The sequence below is a fragment of the Oncorhynchus mykiss genome, chromosome 3 (assembly GCF_057628025.1).
Source record: "Oncorhynchus mykiss isolate SJ-2025 chromosome 3, ASM5762802v1, whole genome shotgun sequence".
In the NCBI taxonomy this organism is placed as follows: domain Eukaryota; kingdom Metazoa; phylum Chordata; class Actinopteri; order Salmoniformes; family Salmonidae; genus Oncorhynchus; species Oncorhynchus mykiss.
In genome coordinates, this window is record NC_143024.1 from 68,174,483 (window position 1) to 68,197,334 (window position 22,852).

At 42.6% G+C, this 22,852-nt stretch overlaps 1 protein-coding gene across 1 annotated transcript in view; it reads left to right on the forward strand.

Moving 5' to 3' along the window:
• The window catches only part of itgb5 (integrin, beta 5), a 98,615-nt gene that overhangs the window by 33,577 nt on the left and 42,186 nt on the right, over positions 1-22,852 (forward strand). The window contains exon 9 of the mRNA XM_036974695.2: positions 1,563-1,697. Within this exon, the coding sequence (XP_036830590.1) occupies positions 1,563-1,697 (135 nt within the window). The remainder of the gene's footprint in view (positions 1-1,562; positions 1,698-22,852) is intronic.

The window sequence follows — 22,852 nt, forward strand, 5'->3', positions numbered from 1 at the left end:
TATATATATTTTTTAAACCTTTTATTTAATAGGCAAGTCAGTAAAGAACAAATTCTTATTTACAATGACGGCCTACTAGGGAACAGTGGGATTTTTATCTTGTCAACTCAGGGATTTAATCCAGCAACCTTTCGGTTACTGGCCCAACGCTCTAACCACTAGGCTACCTGACACCCTTATATACCAAGTAGCCTACATTCTGTTCACTTTACACAATGGGCAGATGGCACCACATTTTGGTTCCTATCATAATTGTATCTTTTTTGAGTATTGTGAAGTTTGAACACAAGCATTTGAGTTATTTCAACACATTTTGTTACCAGTTCATTGTGTTCTTTCTCCAGTACAGGCCAAAACAGGGCATAGATCAATCATGGGTATCTGTCAGTCGGGCATGATTCTGATTACCCCCTTCCACAGTTCTGTAGCTTTTATGCGCTGGAGTGAACACGCACATAAAGTACAGATAAGGCTGGCATGTAGCAGCAAAGGCACGCTATGAGACACATGCGCACGCGCTCCACATCCATCCATGCCAACCGAACCACTGTGGGTTGGGGGAAGTTTACAGAAGACAGAATGACCTGTATAAATCTTGCTTAACCAAGGCATTTTACGCTCTTTCCAACTATCTTTTTCTCTGTTTTCCACCCTGCCTGCTAACAGATTAAATAAGAGGCTCTAACTGGTTTCATTCTAAAATGCTGAGTTGTGGTGGTTCTGAGTGGATCCAGTGCCAGGGGTACTGGAAGCATTTAACATTCAAATAGTATGGAAACCACCAGGGAACCTCTGTGCCAGCTCTAATATACACACATACTTTAATGCTCATGTGATTTATTGATAGGAGTCTTTGATCAGACATGTTTGGATAGTTGACCAGTGGACCATCTGTCTTGTTTTCAAATAAATGACATATTTACTACTTTGACACAAATGTCAAAAGTACTTATTCATAAGTGTGTGTCTGTCTGTTTTTGTGTTCATGGCATATGTATCTGTGAGTTCATCCAATCTCTCTCTCTCTCTCTCTCTCTCTCTGTCTCTGTCTCTGTCTCTGTCTCTGTCTCTCTCTGTCTCTCTCTGTCTGTCTCTGTCTCTCTCTGTCTGTCTCTGTCTCTCTCTGTCTCTCTGTCTCTGTCTCTCTGTGTCTCTGTCTCTCTCTCTGTCTCTCTCTCTGTCTCTCTCTCTCTCTCTCTCTCTCTGTCTCTCTCTCTCTGTCTCTGTGTCTCTCTGTCTCTCTGTCTCTCTGTCTTTCTGTCTCTCTGTCTCTCTGTCTCTCTCTCTCTCTGTCTCTCTCTGTCTCTCTGTCTCTCTGTCTCTCTCTCTCTCTGTCTCTCTCTCTGTCTCTCTCTCTCTCTGTCTCTCTCTCTCTCTGTCTCTCTCTCTCTCTGTCTCTCTCTCTCTCTGTCTCTCTCTCTCTGTCTCTCTCTCTGTCTCTCTCTGTCTCTCTGTCTCTCTGTCTCTCTGTCTCTCTCTGTCTCTCTGTGTCTCTCTCTCTCTCTGTCTCTCTCTCTGTCTCTCTCTCTGTCTGTCTCTGTCTCTGTGTGTCCTCCCTCCAGAACATCCGGTCCAAAGTGGAGCTGACCGTGTGGGATCAACCTGAAGACCTCAGTCTGTCCTTCACGGCCACCTGTCAGGACGGACAGCCCCTACCAGGCCTCAGGAAGTGTGCCGACCTCAAGATCGGAGACACGGTGAGTCTCTCAGACCTCCTGGCTTCCTATGGATTTGCACTATCAGGCCAAGCTGGAAAGTCAAAATTGGCTATATCGTGAATATGTATATAAACGAAAATACGCTTTTTGGTTTATCAAAAGTTAGGGTTGATTATAAAAACAGATTTTTAGGACTTTGAGTTTGCAGCTTTACCTGATAGTGACCAAGTGAACCTTTCCCATCCTGCCTAATGTACAGGTGATCTGGCTGTCATGTCATGGACACCATGTGAATGATGCAACACAACTGTAACAGGATGTAATTCCAACCTGTGGACAGATGCATCATGGGGTATTTGCATTAAGGCTTAGTTAGCCCAGTGGCATGTCTCTCTGCAACACTGACAGGAATATCATGGATATCATCCACCCAGCCAGCGAATGACTGACTGAAGGAAGCAAGTTGTGACTTGGCAGCACAGTGTGACCTTTCAATCCTCTTAAGTTTGCCGTTCCTGTTTGATTAAATTAAACTGCAGTTGCCGGGAGACTAAAGGAGCGATATCGGCCATGTCTTAGACTCTGATTTTACCCTGCTTAATGTATTTGAAATGAGCAGACCATGACTGAAATAATGCAAACATATTCTTTCCCTTGGAAGAAACCAAACTGGGGGTGGCAAAAATGCTTCTGTCTGTTTTGGAAAAATATTAGTCATGGTGTCCATCCCTTCTCTGAGACTCCAGAATGTCCTGTCTCCAACCAACACGTACTCTGTCAACACACGGCTGTCTCGACAGATACTGGCCATTCTCAAGGCAAGGGTCATCCTTTTCCTGGGATAGCAGTGGGAGTTTGAACTGGCAGTGGGAGTTTGAACTTTTTCTTGGCTTCTGAACACTGCAATTGGATATCAGTTGTGCTTTCCAAATAGCCCTCCAAATAAGCTATTTTGGATGGCTTTGGATGAAGTAGTCTATGGGAGATGTGGCATCAGTAGCCTCCACAGAAAGCATTTTAGTAGACCTACATATAGGGGGGTGGGGGAAGAATATTTTAGCTGGCTTTTTAATTGTGTTCCAACATGTTCTTGCCATTTTAGATGGAATGCATTCTTCTCTTCCTTTGTTTCAGCTAACAAAACTCTAAAGGTCAGGTGACGTGGGATCACTGCACATCTTAATTGCTTTGAATTCTGCACTGTTCAAATCCTCAGACCCCAATGAGGATTTGTACAGGATCTATTGAAATGCTCAGCAAGGGGCTACTTTGTACACTCCACCACGCAGAGATCCGACCCTGTGGAATTCTTCTTCCCAAAGCCCCAGTGTCTCCCTCACTGATTCCTTATTTGTCTTAATTGAATGTAGGAAATAAGGATGGTGTGTGGGGATGGAGGGTGAATGAATAATAGTAGTGAATGGGGGAATCACATCTCTGCCTGGCCAGGGTGATGGGTTTAACTCTGTCTTTTGTTCTGCAGCGGGGGTATTTTCTCTGCAGGCCTCTGAGTGCTAATCTGTCCTCCTAAAAAGGTGAGGAAAGAGGACGCGGGGAATAGAGGGAGGAGGAATTGGGAAAGTTCCCAGGTGTCGGTCACAGGGTCTCTGGCTGCAGCCTTGCTCTGAGGCCTGATGCTGCATGTCAATGTCCTCACTACAAAAGTTAGAGAAAGAAGAGTTGGTGAAACCAGAGGTGATTTAACGAACAAAGACGACATGGTGTCTTAGACCCAGTGTACAAACTAAAGCCCACATTCCTTTCACTGTGACACTCTCAAACCTTAGAGTACTAAATATTTCCCATACAGATGTAGGATCTTAATTTGATCAGTATAGTCCATAATGTTGCTTGATCAGTGTGTAGACTATTAACTGACCAAAATTAGGCTACATGAAATCAAATCACATTTTATTTGAATTCCAAATGGACAAACACCCCATAATCACAAAATTCATGTTTTTAGAAATGTTGGCAAATGTATTGAAATTGAAATACAGATATCTCATTTACATAAGTATTCACACCCCTGAGATAATACTTTGTAGAAGCACCTTTGGCAGCGATTACAGCTGTGAGTCTTTCTGGGTAAGTCTGTAAGAGCTTTCCACACCTGGATTGTGCAACATTTGCCAATGTATTCTTTTCAAACTTCTTCAAGCTCTAGGCCTTGCAGTAGATTTAAGTCAAAACTGTTACTCGGCCATTCGGTAACATTCACAGTATTCTTGGTAAGCTACTCCAGTGTAGATTTGGCCTTGTGTTTTTAGGTTATTGTCCTGCTGAAAGGTGAATTGATCTCCCAGTGTCTGGTGGAAAGCAGACTGAACCAGGTTTTCCTCTGGGATTTTTGCCTATTCTTAGCTCCATTCCATTCTTTTTTTTATCCTGAGAAACTCCACAGTTCTTAACAATTACAAGCATACCCATAACATGATGCAGAACCACTAGGCTTGAAAATATGGAGAGTGGTACTCAGTAATGAGTTGTATTGGATTTGCCAAATGTAACACTTTTTAGTCAGGACACATTTTCTTTAGTATTACTTTAGTGCCTTGTTGCAAACACGATGCATATTTTTTAAATATTTTTATTCTGTACAAACTTCCTTTTTTTCACTCTGCCCTTTAGGTTAGTATTGTAGACTAACTACAATGTTGTTGATCCATCCTCTCCTACCACAGCCATTGAACTCTTTTTTTAAAGTCACCATTGGCCTCATGGTGAAATCAAATCAAATTTCACCTTAATATGAAAAGCTTACTTACAAGCCCTTAACCAACAATGCACCTCAAGAAATAGTGAAGAAAATATTTACTAAATAAACTTAAAGTAAGAAATAAAATGAAAATGAACAATAACGTGGTTATATACATGGGGTACTGGTACTGAGTCAATGTGTGGGGGTACAAGTTAGTTGAGGTAATTTGTATATTTAGGTAGGGGTAAAGTGACTATGCATAGATAGTAAACGGTGAGTAGCAGTGGTATAAAAACAAAGGGGGGGGGGGGGGGGGGGGGTCATGTAAGTAGTCCGGTTGGCCATTTCAATAATTGTTCAGCAGTCTTATGGCTTGGGGGTAGAAGCTGTTAATGAGCCTTTTGGTCCTTGAGTTGCTGCTCCGGTACCGCTTGCCATGTGGTAGCAGAGAGGACAGTCTATGACTTGGGTGATAATTTTTGGGGGGCCTTCCTTTGACACTGCCTAGTATATGGGTCCTGGATGGCAGGAAGCTTTCCCCGATATGCACTAGAGGTCGATCGATTAATTGGAATGGCCGATTTTAATTAGGGCTGATTTTCAAGTTTTCATAACAATCGGTAATTTCCGTTTTTGGACACCGTTCATGGCCGATTACATTGCACTCCACGAGGAGACTGCGTGGCAGGCTTGACTACCTGTTATGCGAGTGCAGCAAGGAGCCAAGGTGCTAGCTAGCATTAACTGTTCCTAGGCTGTCATTGAAAATAAGAATGTGTTCTTAACTGACTTGCCTAGTTAAATAAAGGTAAAAAATAAAAATGGAACTTATTTTATAAAAAACAATCAATCTTAACATAATCACTAGTTAACTACACATGGTTGATGGTATTACTAGTTTTTCTAGCTTGTCCTGCGTTGCATATAATCGATGCGGTGCCTGTTAATTTATCATTGAATCATAGCCTACTTCGCCAAATGGGTGATTTAACAAGTGCATTTGCGAAAAAAGCACTGTCATTGCACCAATGTGTACCTAACCATTAACATCAACGCCTTTCTTAAAATCAATACACAGAAGTATATATTTTTAAACGTGCATATTTAGTTAAAAGAAATTAATGTTAGCAGGCAATATTAAACTCTGGAAATTGTGTCACTTCTCTTGCGTTCATTGCACGCAAAGTCAGGGTATATGCAACCGTTTGGGCCGCCTGTCTCGTTGCAAACTAATTTGCCAGAATTATGACATAACATTGAAGGTTGTGCAATGTAACAGGAATATTTAGACTTATGGATGCCACCCGTTAGATAGAATACGGAACGGTTCCGTATTTCACTGAAAGAATAAACGTTTTATTTTCGAAATTATAGTTTCTGGATTTGACCATATTAATGACCTAAGGCTCGTATTGCTGTTTGTTGTTATATTATAATTAAGTCTATGATTTGATAGAGCAGTCTGACTGAGTGGTGGTAGGCAGCAGCAGGCTCGTAGGCATTCATTCAAACAGCACTTTTGTGCGTTTGCCAGCAGCAACGTTTCAAACGTCACACGCTCTGAGACTTGGAGTAGTTGTTCTCCTTGCTCTGCAAGGGCCGCGGCTTTTGTGGAGCGATGGGTAACGCTACTTCTAGGGTGGCTGTTGTCGATGTGTTCCTGGCTAGAGCCCAGGTAGGGGCGAGGAGAGGGACGGAAGCTATACTGTTACACTGGCAATACTAAAGTGCCTATAAGAGCATCCAATAGTCAATATGAAATACAAATGGTAGAGAGAGTCCTATAATAACCTCAACCTAAAACTTCTTACCTGGGAATATTCTCATGTTCTGAGCAAGGAACTTAAATGTTAGCTTTTTTACATGGCACATATTGCACTTTCACTTTCTTCTCCAACACTTTGTTTTTGCATTATTTAAACCAAATTTAACATGTTTCATTATTTATTTGAGACTAAATTGATTTGATTGAGTTATATTAAGTTAAAATAAGTGTTCATTCAGTATTGTTGTAATTGTCATTATTACAAATAAATAAATACAAAATATTAAATCGTCCGATTAATTGGTATCGGCTTTTTTTGGTCTTCCAATTATCGGTATTGGCATTGAAAAATCATCATCGGTCGACCTCTAATATGCACTACCCTCTATAAGTGCCTTACGGGCGGATGCCGAGCTGTTGCCATACCAGACGGTGCTCTCGATGGTGCAGCTGCAGAACCTTCTGAGGATCTGGGCACCCATGCCAAATATTTTCAGTCTCCTGAGGGGGAAAAGGTGCTGTCGTGCCCTCTTCGCAACTGTATTGGTCTGTTTGGACCATGATTGTTTGTTGGTGATGTGTTGTCTGCCAGGTCTCTGACCTCCCTATAGGCTCTCATGGTTGTGTGCCATGACCTCTTCATGCCTAATAGAGATCCAACTCTTTTAACCTCTCTCGGATATGTGGGACGGTAGAATCCCAGTTCCACAATAAATCTTTGATTTGTTTGATAATGTCCAAATAGTTTATTTTGTTCGCGCGTTTGGATTTGTTTACCAAAAGTGCTTTCAGGTCCAGCCGAACGTTGGACGAAAAGTTCAAAAGGTTATATTGTCAAACTAAGTATAGAATCAATCTTTAGGATGTTTTTATCATAAATGTTCAATAGAATTCCTATGTCTGTAGAAAAGCAATGGAACGAGAGCTAACTCTCTCGTGACCGTGCCTCAGAGCCTGTGGCACTCTGCCAGACACCTGGCTCAATCAGCTCTCATTCCCCCCTCCTTCACAGTAGACGCCTGAGACAACATTCTAAAGACTGTTGACATCTAGTGGAAGCCTTAGGAAGTGCAATATGACCCCATTTACACTGTATATTGGAATGGCAAAGAGTTATAAAACTACAAACCTCAGATTTCCCACTTCCTGGTTGGATTTTTCTCAGGTTATGTTACACTCACATACATCATTCAAACAGTTTTAGAAACTTTCAACTGTTTTCTATCCAATACTACTAATAATATGCATATATTAGCATCTGGGACAGAGTAGCAGGCAGTTTACTCTGGGCACCTTATTCATCCAAGCTACTCAATACTGCCCCCCCTGTCACCAAGAAGTTAAATAATTATAGGCCCATCTCAAAGCTGTCACCCCTAGTGAAAATACTTGAAACCCTTGTGAATGAGCAGCTATTTACTAACTCTATTTTATCAATGTACCAATCGGGCTTCAGGAAGAAGCATATCACAATTACAGCAGCCATGAAGGTTTTAAATGATATCACTGAAGCCCTCGATAAAAAAAACTGCACTGTCTCACTTTTTATTGATCTCTCTAAGGCTTTTGATACAGTTGATCATGCTATACTAAGGCAGATATTGTCAGGTGTAGGTCTTTCAGAGCATGCAGTTGCATAGTTGGCTAATTATCTGCCTGATAGAACTCAGTGCACTCAATTTGATGGGCTTATGTCTGTTAAATTGTCTGTCTTTAATGGTGTGCCCCAAGGCTCTGTACTTGGTCCTCTCTTATTCACTATTTATATAAATGACAAAAATGTCCAAAATGCGCAACTTCATTTTTATGCTGATGATACTGTTGTGCCTCGTCTCTTACAAAAGCTTTCCAGAACTTGCAAACGGCTTTTTATACTGTTCAACATACCTTGTGTCAATTGAAGCTTATCCTCAATACTGACTAAGCTAATGGTGTTTTCTAAAGCAAGAAATAGACCTCTGAACCTTTCACCTATTACTACCCGTCAGGGCAAGGAGATTGAGGTTGTTACCTCATGTAAATATCTTGGAATTTTAATTGATGACGGCCTCTTTTAAATTGCATATTCAACAACCTACAAAAAAATTGAAGCTGAAATTGGGATTTTATTTTAGGAATAAGGCCTGTTTTCCTTTTGAAGCCAGAAGAAGGCTAGTATCAGCTACATTTATGCCTTTACTGGACTATGGGGATATTTTATATATGAATGCTTCCGCTCAGTGTTTGAGATCAATTGACACCCTTTACCATGGCACTTTGAGATTTATTTTAAACTATAAAATCCTTACGCACCACTGCACTTTGTATACCAGGGTTGGCTGGCCTTCTCTAGTCACCCACCCGTAGGCTCAGGCATACTTTTATTTACAAAGCCATTTTGGGTTTACTACCTTTTTATTTGGGCATTTTTATTGTTCAGAAATGTGGTGGGTACTCTCTTCTGTCACTGGACTTTATCCTGCTAACTGTTCCAAATGTCCGAACTGAATTTGGTAAAAGGGCTTTTATGTACTCTACGCCATCGTTTTGGAACGCCTTACAAAATACTTTTAAACTGGAAGGACTTGTCCCGATTGGTATTTTTAAATCACTGATGAATGATCCCTGACCTGACCTGTCAATGTTTTTAACCTTTTTGGGATAGGGGGCAGCATTTTCACTTTTGGATGAATAGCGTGCCCAGAGTGAACTGCCTCCTACTCTGTCCCAGATGCTTATATATGCTTATTATTATTATTATTATTATTATTATTATTATTATTATTATTATTGGATAGAAAACACTGATGTTTTTGAGTATAACATAACTCATATGGCAGGCGAAAACCTGAGAAAAATCCAACCAGGAAGTGGGATATCTGAGGTTTGTAGTTTTTCAACTCAACGCCTATTGAAGATACTGTGGGATATTGGTTATGTTGCACTTCCTACGGCTTCCACTAGATGTCAACCGTCTTTAGAAACTGGTTTGAGGATTCTACTATAAAGGAGGGGCTCATGAGACCTGTTTGGAACAAATCAGTCATTTATTGTCGAACTGGGAGTGCCTTCTGATGAAGATCATCAAAGGTAAGTGAATATTTATTGTGTTATTTCTAACTTCTGTTGACTCCAAAATGGCGGATATTTCTCTGACTGGATTGGGCTCTGAGCGCCGTTCTCAGATTGTGCTTTTTCCGTAAAGTTTTTGGGAAATTTGACACAGCGGTTGCATTAAGGAGAAGTCTATCTTTAATTCTGTGAATAACAGTTGTATCTTTTATCAATGTATATTATGAGTATTTCTGCAAAATCACCGGATGTTTTGGAATTAAAACATTACTGCACGTAACGCGCCAATGTAAACTGAGATTTTTGGATATAAATATGCACATTATCGAACAAAACATACATGTATTGTGTAACATGATGCCCTATGAGTGTCATCTGATCATCAAAGGTTAGTGATTAATTTTATCTATATTTCTGATTTTTGTGACTCCTATCTTTGGCTGGGAAACTCGCTGTGTTTTTTTGACTTGGCTATGACCTAACATAATCATATGTCGTGCTTTCGCTGTAAAGCATTTTTGAAATCTGACACGATGGGTAGATTAACAAGATGTTTCTTTCATTTGCTGTATTGGACCTGTGTATGTGTGAAAGTTACATATTCCTAAAACATATTTTTGAATTTCGTGCGCTGCCTTTTCAACGGAATGTTGTCGAGGGGTTCCGCTAGCGGAACGCCTGCGCTAGAAAGGTTAATTTGCTGTTTTTGATTTTGTTATGCTCTTGTGAATTCTAAGTTTTTTACTAGATTACTTGTAGTTTTTCATGTTTGTCTGTAATTTTTGTAGTGACTTGGTGCTGCCTATCTTGGCCAGGACACTCTTGAAAAATATATTTTAAATCTCAATGAGCCCTTCCTGGTTAACCTCTAGTGACGAGCAATCCCATACCCGGGAGCGTAATCATAGCCTCAAGCTCATTACCATAACGCAACGTGTCCTATTCAGGAAAATCGCAAATGAAATGAAATAAATATATTGAAACACAAGCTTAGCCTTTTGTTAACAACACTGTCATCTCAAATTTTCAAAATATGCTTTTCAACCAAAGCTACACAAGCATTTGTGTAAGACATGGGTGTCAAACTCTGGCCCGTGGGCCAAATTTGGCCCGCGGGGTAATTATATTTGGCCCGCGAGACAATACCAAATTACTACTAGAGCTGGCCCGCCGGTATTATACAGCGCATTCACCACTAATACTACGAATCCCATAATGCTCTGCTGTTTTCACGCCAATCAGGACAGGACCCAGAAACGCTCTCTCCTCTGTGACAGTAGTCATAGCAACATAGACGCTACAACTGTCAGCGAGCTAACCCTTCCCAAAAATGGCGAAAAGAAAGGCAGAAAACAGGAGCTTTCTGGACAAGTGGGAGGCAGAATATCTGTTTACATATGTAAAAGACAAACCTGTTTGTCTTGTTTGTGGAGTCAACGTGGCTGTAAGTAAGGAGTACAACATTAGACGACACTATGAAACGAAACACCATGACAAATACAAGGACCTGGACATGACTCAAAGGAGCCAGAAAGTAGAGGAGATGAAAAGAAGTTTGGTTTCACAACAGAATATGTTTAAAAAAGCCACATCACAAAGCGAGGCTGCTGTAAAGGCTAGTTATATAGTGGCAGCAGAGATCGCAAAAAAAGTGCATGATAAAGGTTTGTGACCTCGTATGCCCAGAGAAAAAACAAGCATTTTCAAACGTGAGTCTGAGCAGGAACACAGTAGCTGATCGCACATGTGATCTTGCCACCAATCTGTATGACCAGCTGATGGAAAAGGGAAAAGATTTTGTTGCGTTCTCCCTCGCTGTGGATGAGAGCTGCGACGCATCTGATACAGCTCAGCTGTCAGTCTTCATCCGTGGAGTGGACTCATCTGTGTGTTACGGAGGAGCTATTAGGATTCAAATCAATGCATGGCACAACCACAGGAAAGGAAATATTTGAGGAGGTTTCCAAATGTGTAACTGAAATAAAGCTGCCGTGGGATAAACTCGTTGGATTAACGACAGATGGTGCGCCAGCGATGTGCGGTAAAAAGAGTGGACTGGTGGGCATGGTTCGGGAGAAGATGCGGGAAGAGAACTGTGCAGGTGAGCTAACTGTTTACCACTGCATCATACATCAGGAAGCACTGTGTGCCAAAGCCCTAAAGATGGAACATGTTATGACCACAGTAACACAGGTAGTTAACTTTATAAGAGCCAAAGGTCTAAATCACCGCCAGTTTAAATCTTTTCTGGAGGAGTGTGGTTCGGAATACGCAGACGTGCCGTATCACACAGAGGTGAGAAGGCTAAGCAGAGGAAAAGTACTGAACAGATGTTTCGAGCTGCGTGAGGAAATATGTCAATTCCTGGAAACCAAAGGGAAGGATATAGCAGAGCTCCGGGAGCAAAAGTTCCTGTGTGAGCTGGCCTTTCTCTGTGACATCTCGAGCCATCTCGATGCGCTGAACCTGCAGCTTCAGGGGCGGGGGCGCATCATCACAGACATGTACGCTGCAGTGAGGGCCTTCAAAACTAAACTGTGCCTGTGGGAGAATCAGATGCTGCAAGGAAACCCTTGCCATTTTCCCTGCTGCAATCCATAAAAGCGCAGATCTCTACCGCCGTGTTCCCATGCGCACAGTTTGCTGAAAAACTCAGTGTTCTCGCCGCTGAGTTTAGCCGGCGATTTGCCGACTTCGATGCCCAGAAATGCAAGTTTGAACTGCTTAGTAATCCCTTCGCAGTTGATGTGGAAAATGCACCAACCAACATCCAAATGGAGCTGATTGAACTCCAGTGCAATGACACGCTGAAGTCAAAGTATGATGCTGTGGGCGCCGCACAGTTTCCACGGTTCATCCCTGACACAATGCCTCAGCTCCGCACCCAAGCTGCTCAGATGCTCTCCATGTTCGGCAGCACTTATCTATGCGAGCAACTTTTCTCCTCGATGAAGATGACCAAAACAACTCACAGGAGACGTCTGACTGATGAACATCTTCGCTCGATACTGAGGATTTCTTCAGCTCAGAGCTTGAGCCCAGACATTGATGAACTAGCATCCAAGAAGAGATGCCAGGTATCTGGCTTGGGCACATCAGATTAGACCAGTGTGCAATAATTAACGTTTTCTTTATGCACTTTTTCTTGCTACAAGGCATGGGCTTGAATGGTTGATTGATTTATTATCATTTTATTTGTAAAATTATTAGCCAGTGGAAAAAGTTTATTTTGGTATTTAAATCAGAAGGCTGCAAATAGAAAAGAGGCATACAATTTTTATTTAAATTGTATTTATTTAATAAATGAATGCCATTGATGTGTTTTTTCATTTGAAATTCGATTTTGCATGTCTCCACTATTAAATTATATATTGTATGGTAATAAGCGATGCTTGTTCCATATTCAATGTTAAAGCAAAACTTGTTTGGGTCCATATTAAAAGGTTAATTTGTTCAATGTTGGCCCGTGACTTTGTTCAGGTTTTACATTTTGGCCCACTGGGTATTTGAGTTTGACACCCCTGGTGTAAGAGTATTGATAGCCTAGCATAGCATTAAGCCTAGCATTCAGCAGGCAACATTTTCACAAAAACAAGAAAAGCATTCAAATAAAGTAATTTACCTTTGAAGAACTTCGGATGTTTTCAATGACGAGACTCTTAGTTAGATAGCAAATGTTCATTTTTTCCCAAAATATTATTTGTGTAGACGAAATCGCTCCGTTTTGTTCATCACGTTTGGCTAAGAAAAATACCGGAAAATGCAGTCACTTACAACGCCAAACTTTTTTCCAAATTCGCTCCATAATATCGACAGAAACATGGCAAACGTTGTTTAGAATCAATCCTCAAGGTGTTTTTCACATGTCTATTCGATAATCTATCAGTGGTGGCAGCTGGCTTCTCATCAGAAACAAACGGAAAAATACTGCAGCTGGAGATTAAGCAATAATTGCAACGGAGGACACCAAGCGACCACCTGGTAGATGACCATAAGAGACTACAATCTTCTAATGATATGCCTACAAATACGTCACAAGGCTGTAGACACCTTGGGGAAAACGTAAGCTGACTCCTAGCTCCTTCACAGCCATATAAGGAGTCATTGCCATGAGGCGGTTTCAAAAAATGCGGCACTTCCTGATTGTATTTTTATCTGGGTTTCGCCTGTAACATCAGTTCTGTGGCACGCACAGACAATATCTTTGCAGTTTTGGAAACGTCAGAGTGTTTTCTTTCTAAAGCTGTCAATTATATGCATAGTCGAGCATCTTTTCGTGACAAAATATCTTGTTTAAAACGAACGTTTTTCATCCAAAAATTAAAAGAGCGCCCCCTATATCGAAGAAGTAAAAAATTGTTTTTAAATAAAATAACTTGAGTGCTACAGGGTGGTAGTCATTTAGGTAGGTTACCTTCGCATTCTTGGGCACAGGGACTATGGTGGTCTGCTTGAAACATGTAGGTATTACAGCCTTGGTCAGGGAGAGGTTGAAAATGTCAGTGAAGACACTTGCCAGTTGCTTCGCGCATGCTTTGAGTACACGTCCTGGTAATCCGTCTGGCCCCCCGGCCTTGTGACTGTTGACCTGTTTTTAAAGGTCTTGCTCACATCAGCTATGAAGAGCATGATCACACAGTCGTCTGGAACAGCTGGTGCTCTCATGCATGCTTCAGTGTTGCTTGCCTCGAAGCAAGCATAAAAGGGATTTAGCTCGTCTTGTAGGCTTAGGTCACTGGGCAGCTCGCGGCTGGGTTTCCCTTTAGTCTGTAATAGTTTGCAAGCCCTGCCACATCCGACAAGCGTCAGAACCGGTGTAGTAGGATTCAATCTTAGTCCTGTATTGACGCTTTGCCTGTTTGATGGTTTGTCTAAGGGAATAGCTGGATTATTTATAAGCGTCCGGAGTAGTGTCCCACTCCTTGAAAGCGGCAGCTCTAGCCTTTTTAGCTCCGTGTGGATGTTGCCTGTAATCCATGGCTTCTGATTGGGATATATACGTACTGTCACTGTGAGGGATGACGTTGTCGATGCACTTACTGATGAAGCCGGTGACTGAGGTGGTATACTCCACAATGCCATTTGATGAGTCCCGGAACATATGTGCTTGCAAAACAGTCCTGTAGCGTCATCTGAGCGGTTTCCTTCCTCCCCGGCAAATGAGGTAGGAAGTGCGCCTGTGTCTTTGTAGTGAATGGGTGTATTGATACACCATCCAAAGTGTAATTTAATAACTTCACATGGCTCAGAGATATTCAATGTCTTGTCTACTGATAGGTGTACTTTTTTGTGAGGCGTTGGAAAACCTCCCTGGTCTTTGGTTGATTCTGTGTTTGAAATTCACTGCTCGACTGAGGGACCTTAAAATTATCTGTATGTGTGAGGTACAGAGATGAGGTAATCATAAAGTTACGTTAAACACTATTACTGCACACCGAGTGAGTCCATGCAACTTATGTGTCTTTTTAAGCAACTGTTTTATCCTGAAATGAATTAGGCTTGCCATAACAAAGTGGTTGAATACTTGACTCAAGACAGACTTTGGTGATTAATCTGCTGCTCTCTCCGTTCCACTCCTCCATTCCATCCCTCTCTCACAATCACAGCAATAATGTCCTGGGATTTGGTTCCCTGCCTTTTTACTCCAGCAGCTTTATCTCATGGTTGCTAGTTTCCCTAATGAGCCACATGGTTAAAGGAGATGGGTTCCTCGTGACTCACTCCCCTAAATCTCATTACCTCGTTAGGAAGAGCACTGCTGTAGTGGAAGAGGCAAATGGCAGACAAGCAGGTCTTCCAAGTGTTATGTGGGCCCTTCCTTCCTGTGGACTCTGATTGGAGGCTTATCTATTACTCAGCAGGAACATACCACAACTCTGTGTTCATGTCCTGTTCTTCTGCAGTGCTGTGCTTGTGGATGACAATAGCTTTGTTATGGATGTTTTTTATTTATTTTTGACTTGTGTTTCTGTATTACCTACAGACATTCATCACTTACTAACTAGATCAATGGTTTGGGTTGGACAGATGACGCAGTTTGATGTCATGAGTGTTTACTCCACACACAGCCACACCCTCATATTGCCTCATATTGTACAGCGTTTCATATTAGTCAGCGGCTCACCCAGTAGGGTCTGTGGTACTATGACCTCTTCACCACTAAGCCTGTTGATGTTCACTTCTCATTGAAAGAGGAAGGGAAGATGGAAGACACTGATGGCCTAAGAGACCTATAGAGAGAGAGCAAAAGGTCCTGCATTCTGAGTGACAGGCCAATGCTCTTTTTCTCTCCTGAAGACTCAGATCGTTGCGTGCAGAGCTGCTGCCAACATCAACACGGCCCAAGCATCTGAGTGTTTGCCTTTGGGGCTGCAGTCCAGAGGGCTATGGCCTTCAGTCTTGGGAGCTAAACTTCAAAGCACAGCATGTGCCCCCTCACATCCCTGCCTCTCCACCTCCAATGACCCCTCCGGGCTCAACACTGCCAAAGGGCACATAGGCTACCTGTAGACGTGTGTGTGTGTGTGTGCGCGCTTCTTCACTCATCTAGAACCACTGGGAGAAGGAGAATGATGTGGAAGAGTGAACCTTATCAGACCTACGTCATGGAAGGACATCCTTCCTGAAATACCCCTACAGCTGCCTCAGATTAGCTTTTCTCTTCGCTAAAATATTTTTGTGGTTGAAAGTATCCATGCTCTCATCCAGAGCTGTGTTATGTATTGAAAAGTTAACCACATTTCATATGTATTCTAATTGACGTTATTGAAGTCGGTCCTTGTGTTTTCTTTGGACAGAATTATTCAGTTTTAAAGATGTTTTGCCTCAGAGCCTTTTCCAATGTGCCAAAGGTTATATGGAAGGTGATGATGTATCAACTGACATATATACTGTACATTGCAGTTTTGTAGATTCATGGTAGTATCAGTTTAAATGGAGGATTTCACCTAAAGTGAAATCTAAAGTGAGTGAAACCACAAAGAATAACACACTGCCTCATCTACGGCACGTACACACACTAGAGATGGTTGCTGTGGCAGTAAGCTACAGAGAAGGAAACAGTAATGTGCTGCAAATCTAATGTTATTTGTCACATGCTTTGTAAACAACAGATGTAGATTAACATGCTTACTTCCGGGACATGCTTACTTCCGGGTCTTTTTACAACAATGCAGAGTTAAATATAAATAGAATTGGTGACACGAGGAATAAATACAGTGAATAACAATAACCAGTAAAAAAAATAACATGGATCGAGGTTAGTGATCGCGCTTCTGGGGCCGATTTGAACCAGTTGGTTGTAACTATATGTTCGATATGCTCTACGTGGACGTAAAGATTATGCCTGTAGCATCACCTGGGCGTGAGCCCTTCTATGAGCTATGCCTGGGCGTGAGCCCTTCTATGAGCTATGCCTGGGCGTAGACTTTACAACTGGTCGGGAGACGGGACTATGCTATACTTTTCTGTACATACCATGAAAGAACGATCTATATTTTCTAAAGGATGTGAGTCTCATGTTCATATTTCACAACCTCCGGGCTTTTCGAGTTGCCTATGCGCGAGTCAATAGCAAAATAATACACTTGATTCATGCTACATTACAGCATGCTAAATGTGTCTGATCAGATATTATAAAACTAATAGATGAGCTGCCACCTCCACTTTTATTATAGCTCATATCTAATTTACATAAGTATTCACACCCCTGAGTCAATACATGTCAGAATCACCTTTGGCAGCGATTTCAGCTGAGTCTTTCTGGGTAAGTCTTTAAGAGCTTTGCACACCTGGGTTGTACAATATTTGCCCATAATTCTTAAAAAATTCTTCAAGATGTGTTCAAATTGGTTGATCATTGCTAGACATCCATTTTCAGGTCTTGCCATAGATTTTCAAGTAGATTTAAGTCAAAACTGGAACTCGGCCACTCAGGAATATTCACTGGATTCTTGGTAAGTGTAACAGTATTGCTTCCGTCCCTCTCCTCACCTCGAACCAGGGACCCTCTGCACACAACAGTCACCCTCGAAGCATCGTTACCCATTGCGCCACAACTACTTCAAGGTCTCAGAGCAAGTGATGTCACCAATTGAAACGCTATTAGCGCGCACCGCCGCTAACTAGCTAGCCATTTCACTGTTACAAAAGCAACTCCAGTGTAGTTTTAGCCTTATTTTAGGTTATTGTCCTGCTGAAAGGAGAATTGTTCTGAACCAGGTTTTCCTCTAGGATTTTGCCTGTGCTTAGCTCCATTCAATGTATTTTTTTTATCCTGAAAAGCTCCCCGGTTCTTGACAATTACAAGCATACCCATAACATGATGCAGACACCACTAAGCTTGAAAATATGGGGATTGGGACTCCGTAATATGTTTGGGGTAAATCCAATGCAACACACTTTGTATTCAGGACAAAAAAGTTAATGGCTTAAATAAAGAACATTTTTAAAAAAAAGTTATTTTTTTTATTATTTTATCATATCAAATCAAATGTATTTATATAGCCCCTCGTACATCAGCTGATATCTCAAAGTGCTGTACAGAAACCCAGCCTAAAACCCCAAACAGCAAGCAATGCAGGTGTAGAAGCACGGTGGCTAGGAAAAACTCCCTAGAAAGGCCAAACCCTAGAGGGAAACCAGGCTATGAGCGGTGGCCAGTCCTCTTCTGGCTGTGCCAGGTGGAGATTATAACAGAACATGGCCAAGATGTTCAAATGTTCAGAAATGACCAGCATGGTCAAATAATAATAATCACAGGCAGAACAGTTGAAACTGGAGCAGCAGCACAGCCAGGTGGACTGGGGACAGCAAGGAGTCATCATGTCAGGTAGTCCTGAGGCATGGTCCTAGGGCTCAGGTCCTCCTCCAAGAGAGAGAGAATTAGAGAGGGCATACTTAAATTCACACAGGACACCGGATAGGACAGGAGAAGTACTCCAGATATAACAAACTGACCCCCGACACATAAACCAACACATACTGCAGCATAAATACTGGAGGCTGAGACAGGAGGGGTCAGGAGACACCCCCGGACAGGGCCAAACAGGAAGGATATAACCCCACCCACTTTGCCAAAGCACAGCCCCCATACCACTAGAGGGATATCTTCAACCACCAATTTACCATCCTGAGACAAGGCAGTATAGCCCACAAAGATCTCCGCCACGGCACAACCCAAGTGGGGGCGCCAACCCAGACAGGAAGATCACATCAGTGACTCAACCCACTCAAGTGACGCACCCGTCCTAGGGACGGTATGAAAGAGCCCTAGTAAAGCCAGTGACTCAGCCCCTGTAATAGGGTTAGAGGCAGAGAATCCCAGTGGAAAGAGGGGAACCGGCCAGGCAGAGACAGCAAGGGCGGTTCGTTGCTCCAGAGCCTTTCCGTTCACCTTCACACTCCTGGGCCAGACTACACTCAATCATACCCCCTTTTTCTCCCCAATTTCGTGGTATCCAATTGTTAGTAATTACTATCTTGTCTCATCGCTCCTACGAAACACAACTCAACCAAGCTGCACTGCTTCTTAACATGGTGCACATCTAACCCGGAAGCCAGCTGCACTAATGTGTCGGAGGAAACACCGTGCACCTGGCAACCTTGGTTAGCGTGCACTGCGCCCGGCCCGCCACAGGAGTCGCTGGTGCGTGATGAGACAAGGATATCCCTACCGGCCAAACCCTCCCTAACCTGGACGACGCTAGGCCAATTGTGCGTCACCCCACGGACCTCCCGGTCGCGGCCAGCTGCTACAGAGCCTGGCCGCGAACCGAGAGTCTCTGGTGGCACAGCTAGCGCTGCGATGCAGTGTCCTAGAACACTGCGCCACCGGGAGGCTCCCAAAACATGTTTTTTGTTAACTAGGCATGTCAGTTAAGAACAAATTCTTATTTACAATGACGTCCTACCCTGGTCAAACACGGATGACGCTGGGCCAATTGTGCAACGTCCTATGGGACTCCCAATCACGGCCGGATGTGATTCAAACCAGGGAATGTAGTGTCGCCTCTTGCACTGAGATGCAGTGCCTTAGACTGCTGTGCCACTCGAGAGCCCCATGCCTTGTTGCAAACAGGATGCATGTTTTGCAATATTTTAATTCTGTACAGGCTTCCTTCTTTTCACTCTGTCAATTAGGTTACTAACTACAATGTTGATCCAGCCTCAGTTTTCGCCTATCACAGCCATTAAACTGTAACTGTCTTAAAGTCAGCGGTTTCCTTCCTCTCCGGCAACTGTCTGCTTTTTTTTATTTTATTTTTTTAAACCCATCTACCAATAGGTGCCCTTCTTTGCGAGGTTTTGAAATTCACTGCTGAACTGAGGGACCTTACAGATACTTGTATGTGTGAGGTAAAAAGATGAGGTAGTCATAAAAAAATAATGTTAAGCACTATTATTGCACAGAGAGTGAGTCCATGCAACGTATTATGTGACTTGTTAAGAACATTTGTGCTCCTGAACTTATTTAGGCTTGCCATAACAAAGGGGTTGAATACTTATTGACTCAAGACATTTCGGATGTTTTATTTGTATTCATTTGTAAAAATGTATTTTAAAAACACTACCCCATAATGTGGAGGTGTGTGTGTTTAGGCCAGTGACAAAACATCTCAATTGAGCCCATTTTAAATTCAGGCTGTAACACAACAAAATGTGGAACAAGTCCAGGTGTGAAAACTTTCTGAAGGCACTATAGCCTAGGCTACTATGCGAGTGAGGAGAAGAATAAGCCACTTGTTAATACTAGGCTACCTTAGACTACATAACATGCTAGCAAAATGTTCTGATAATGCTGTTAGATGAGCAAACTAGACTAAAGATTATCATTATGAACACTGACCTCAATTTGGCTAACATTTTCCCAGCCTAAATGTAATCAAATATCCAAACGGAGGTTCCTGGAAAACAAAAATCTGGACGATTGATTTATGAAGACTATTCCCCACGCTTGTCTAAAAACAGCGCGATAATGTTGTCCCAATGATAAGGGGCTGAAATTATAGTTGACCACACGGCTATTGCTTTAAAGTATTGAAAACAGTTCGATGACTTTGGGAGTTTCAGTAAGCAACAATATAATAAATGCCTTCAATAGCATTAGCCTACTTTATCCAATAACTTTGTCATTCAGTGATATTCATTCCACAGTAATTATTGATTGATTCATCAAAGTATGGTTAAGAGAACAACATGCATGCATAGTGGTGGGCTTTGAAATGATGGGACATGCCTGGCAAAGTTTAAAACTGCCACGAGAACAGTGACAGCCTAGTAATGGGTGCTGCCTAGCAGCCACCATTTTGAAGCATCAAATCTCATGTATTGCTTAATCATTGCTTACACTGGATTTAGCTACGACTAGTCTTTTTGGTTGGTGCAGCAGGTGTAAATTCTGATCCCAAAGTCGAACGTAGATACACCTGACCTAGCATTTTAAGACTTTTTATTTTTTTATCAAATGTATTTATATAGCCCTTCTTACATCAGCTGATATCTCAAAGTGCTGTACAGAAACCCAGCCTAAAACCCCAAACAGCAAGCGATGCAGGTGTAGAAGCACAGTGGCTAGGAAAAACTCCCTAGAAAGGCCTAAACCTAGGAAGAAACCTAGAGAGGAATCAGGCTACTATGAGGGGTGGCCAGTCTTCTGGCTGTACCAGGTGGAGATTATAACAGAACATGGCCAAGATGTTCAAATGTTCATAACTGACCAGCATGGTCAAATAATAATCACAGTAGTTGTCGAGGGTGCAGCAAGTCAGCACCTCAGGAGTAAATGTCAGTTGGCTTTTCATAGCTGATAATTAGGAGCATCTCTACCGCTCCTGCGGTCTCTGGAGAGTTGAAAACAGCAGGTCTGGGACAGTTAGCACGTCCGGTGAACAGGTCAGGGTTCCATAGCCGCAGGCAGAACAGCAGCAGCACGGCCAGGTGGACTGGGGACAGCAAGGAGTCATCCAGGTAGTCCTGAGGCATGGTCCAAGGGCTCAGGTCCTCCGAGAGAGAGAATTAAAGAGAGCATACTTAAATTCACACAGGACACCAGATAAGACAGGAGAAGTACTCCAGAAATAACAAACTGACCCTAGCCCCCCGACACAAACTACTGCAGCATAAATACTGGAGGCTGGGTCAGGAGACACTGTGGACCCATCCGATGATACCCCCGGACAAGGCCAAACAGGAATGATATAAAAATGACCCACTTTGCCAAAGCACAGCCCCCACACCACCAACTTACCATCCTGAGACAAGGCCGAGTATAGCCCACAAAGATCTCCGCAACGGCACAAACAAAGGGGGGAACCAACCCAGACAGGCAGATCACGTCAGTGACTCAACCCACTCAAGTGACGCACCTCTCCTAGGCACGGCATGAAAGAGCACCAGTAAGCCAGTGACTCAGCCCCTGTAATAAGGTTAGAGGCAGAGAATCCCAGTTGAGAGAGGGGAAACGGCCAGGCAGAGACAGCAAGGGCGGTTCGTTGCTCCAGAGCCTTTCCGTTCACCTTCACACTCCTGGGCCAGACTACACTCAATCATATGACCCACTGAAGAGATGAGTCTTCAGTAAAGACTTAAAAGGTTGAGACCGAGTTTGCGTCTCTCACATGGGTAGGCAGACCGTTCCATAACAATTGAGTTCTATAGGAGAAAGCCCTGCCTCCAGCTGTTTGCTTAGAAATTCTAGGGACAATTAGGAGGCCTGCGTCTTGTGACCGTAGCGTACGTGTAGGTATGCACGGCAGGACCAAATCAGAAAGATAGGTAGGAGCAAGCCCATGTAATGCTTTGTAGGTTAGCAGTAAAACGTTGATCAGCCCTTGCCTTAACAGGAAGCCAGTGTAGGGAGGTTAGCACTGGAGTAATATGATAAAAATGAAGTTTATTTAGTGCTTTATCCTGGTAGCCGGAAAGTAAAGCATTGCAATAGTTGAACCTAGAAGTAACAAAAGCATGGATTCATTTTCATTTTTGGACAGAAAGTTTCTGATTTTTGCAATGCTACGTAGATGGAAAAAAGCTGTCCTTGAAACAGTCTTGATATGTTTGTCAAAAGAGAGATCAGGGTCCAGAGTAACGCCGAGGTCCTTCAGTTTTATTTGAGATGACTGTACAACCATCAAGATTAATTGTCACCCAACTGGTGTGTCTGGCCCCTGGTGTCCAAAAGCTATTTTCATTCATAACAAATGATGGTGGAGACGGTGTAAAACATATTTTTCAGTGTAAAAAAAAAACATATTTGAGAATTATTCCGGAGTCCGTAAAACATCTGCTATCCAATGCAGCACCATCTTCCAATCAACGTAACTGATGAGACAGGCCAATCTAAAGGGAGGGTGGAGTTTCTGTCTTGTTCAGACTTCCTTCCTCAGAGCAATCAAATGGGTGGCGGTCCTGTCTGTGTCATCTGCTGCTTGAATTGGCTGTGATTAATCAACTAATTGACTCAAAGCCACAAACTGTCCTCTGATCTCTCTCCTCTGATCGCGCTCTCTCGCGCCTTCTCTCTCTGAGATCATTCCACATGTATAAACACAGCTTGCAGGTCAAATGTAGATCACAGCCAATCCTTAATATGAGCAAAAATGGTTTATCTGGAGGTAGATGGTGTAATTGTGATGGATCCAGATTGAGACCATTTTTTAAAATCCAGTTATGAGTATG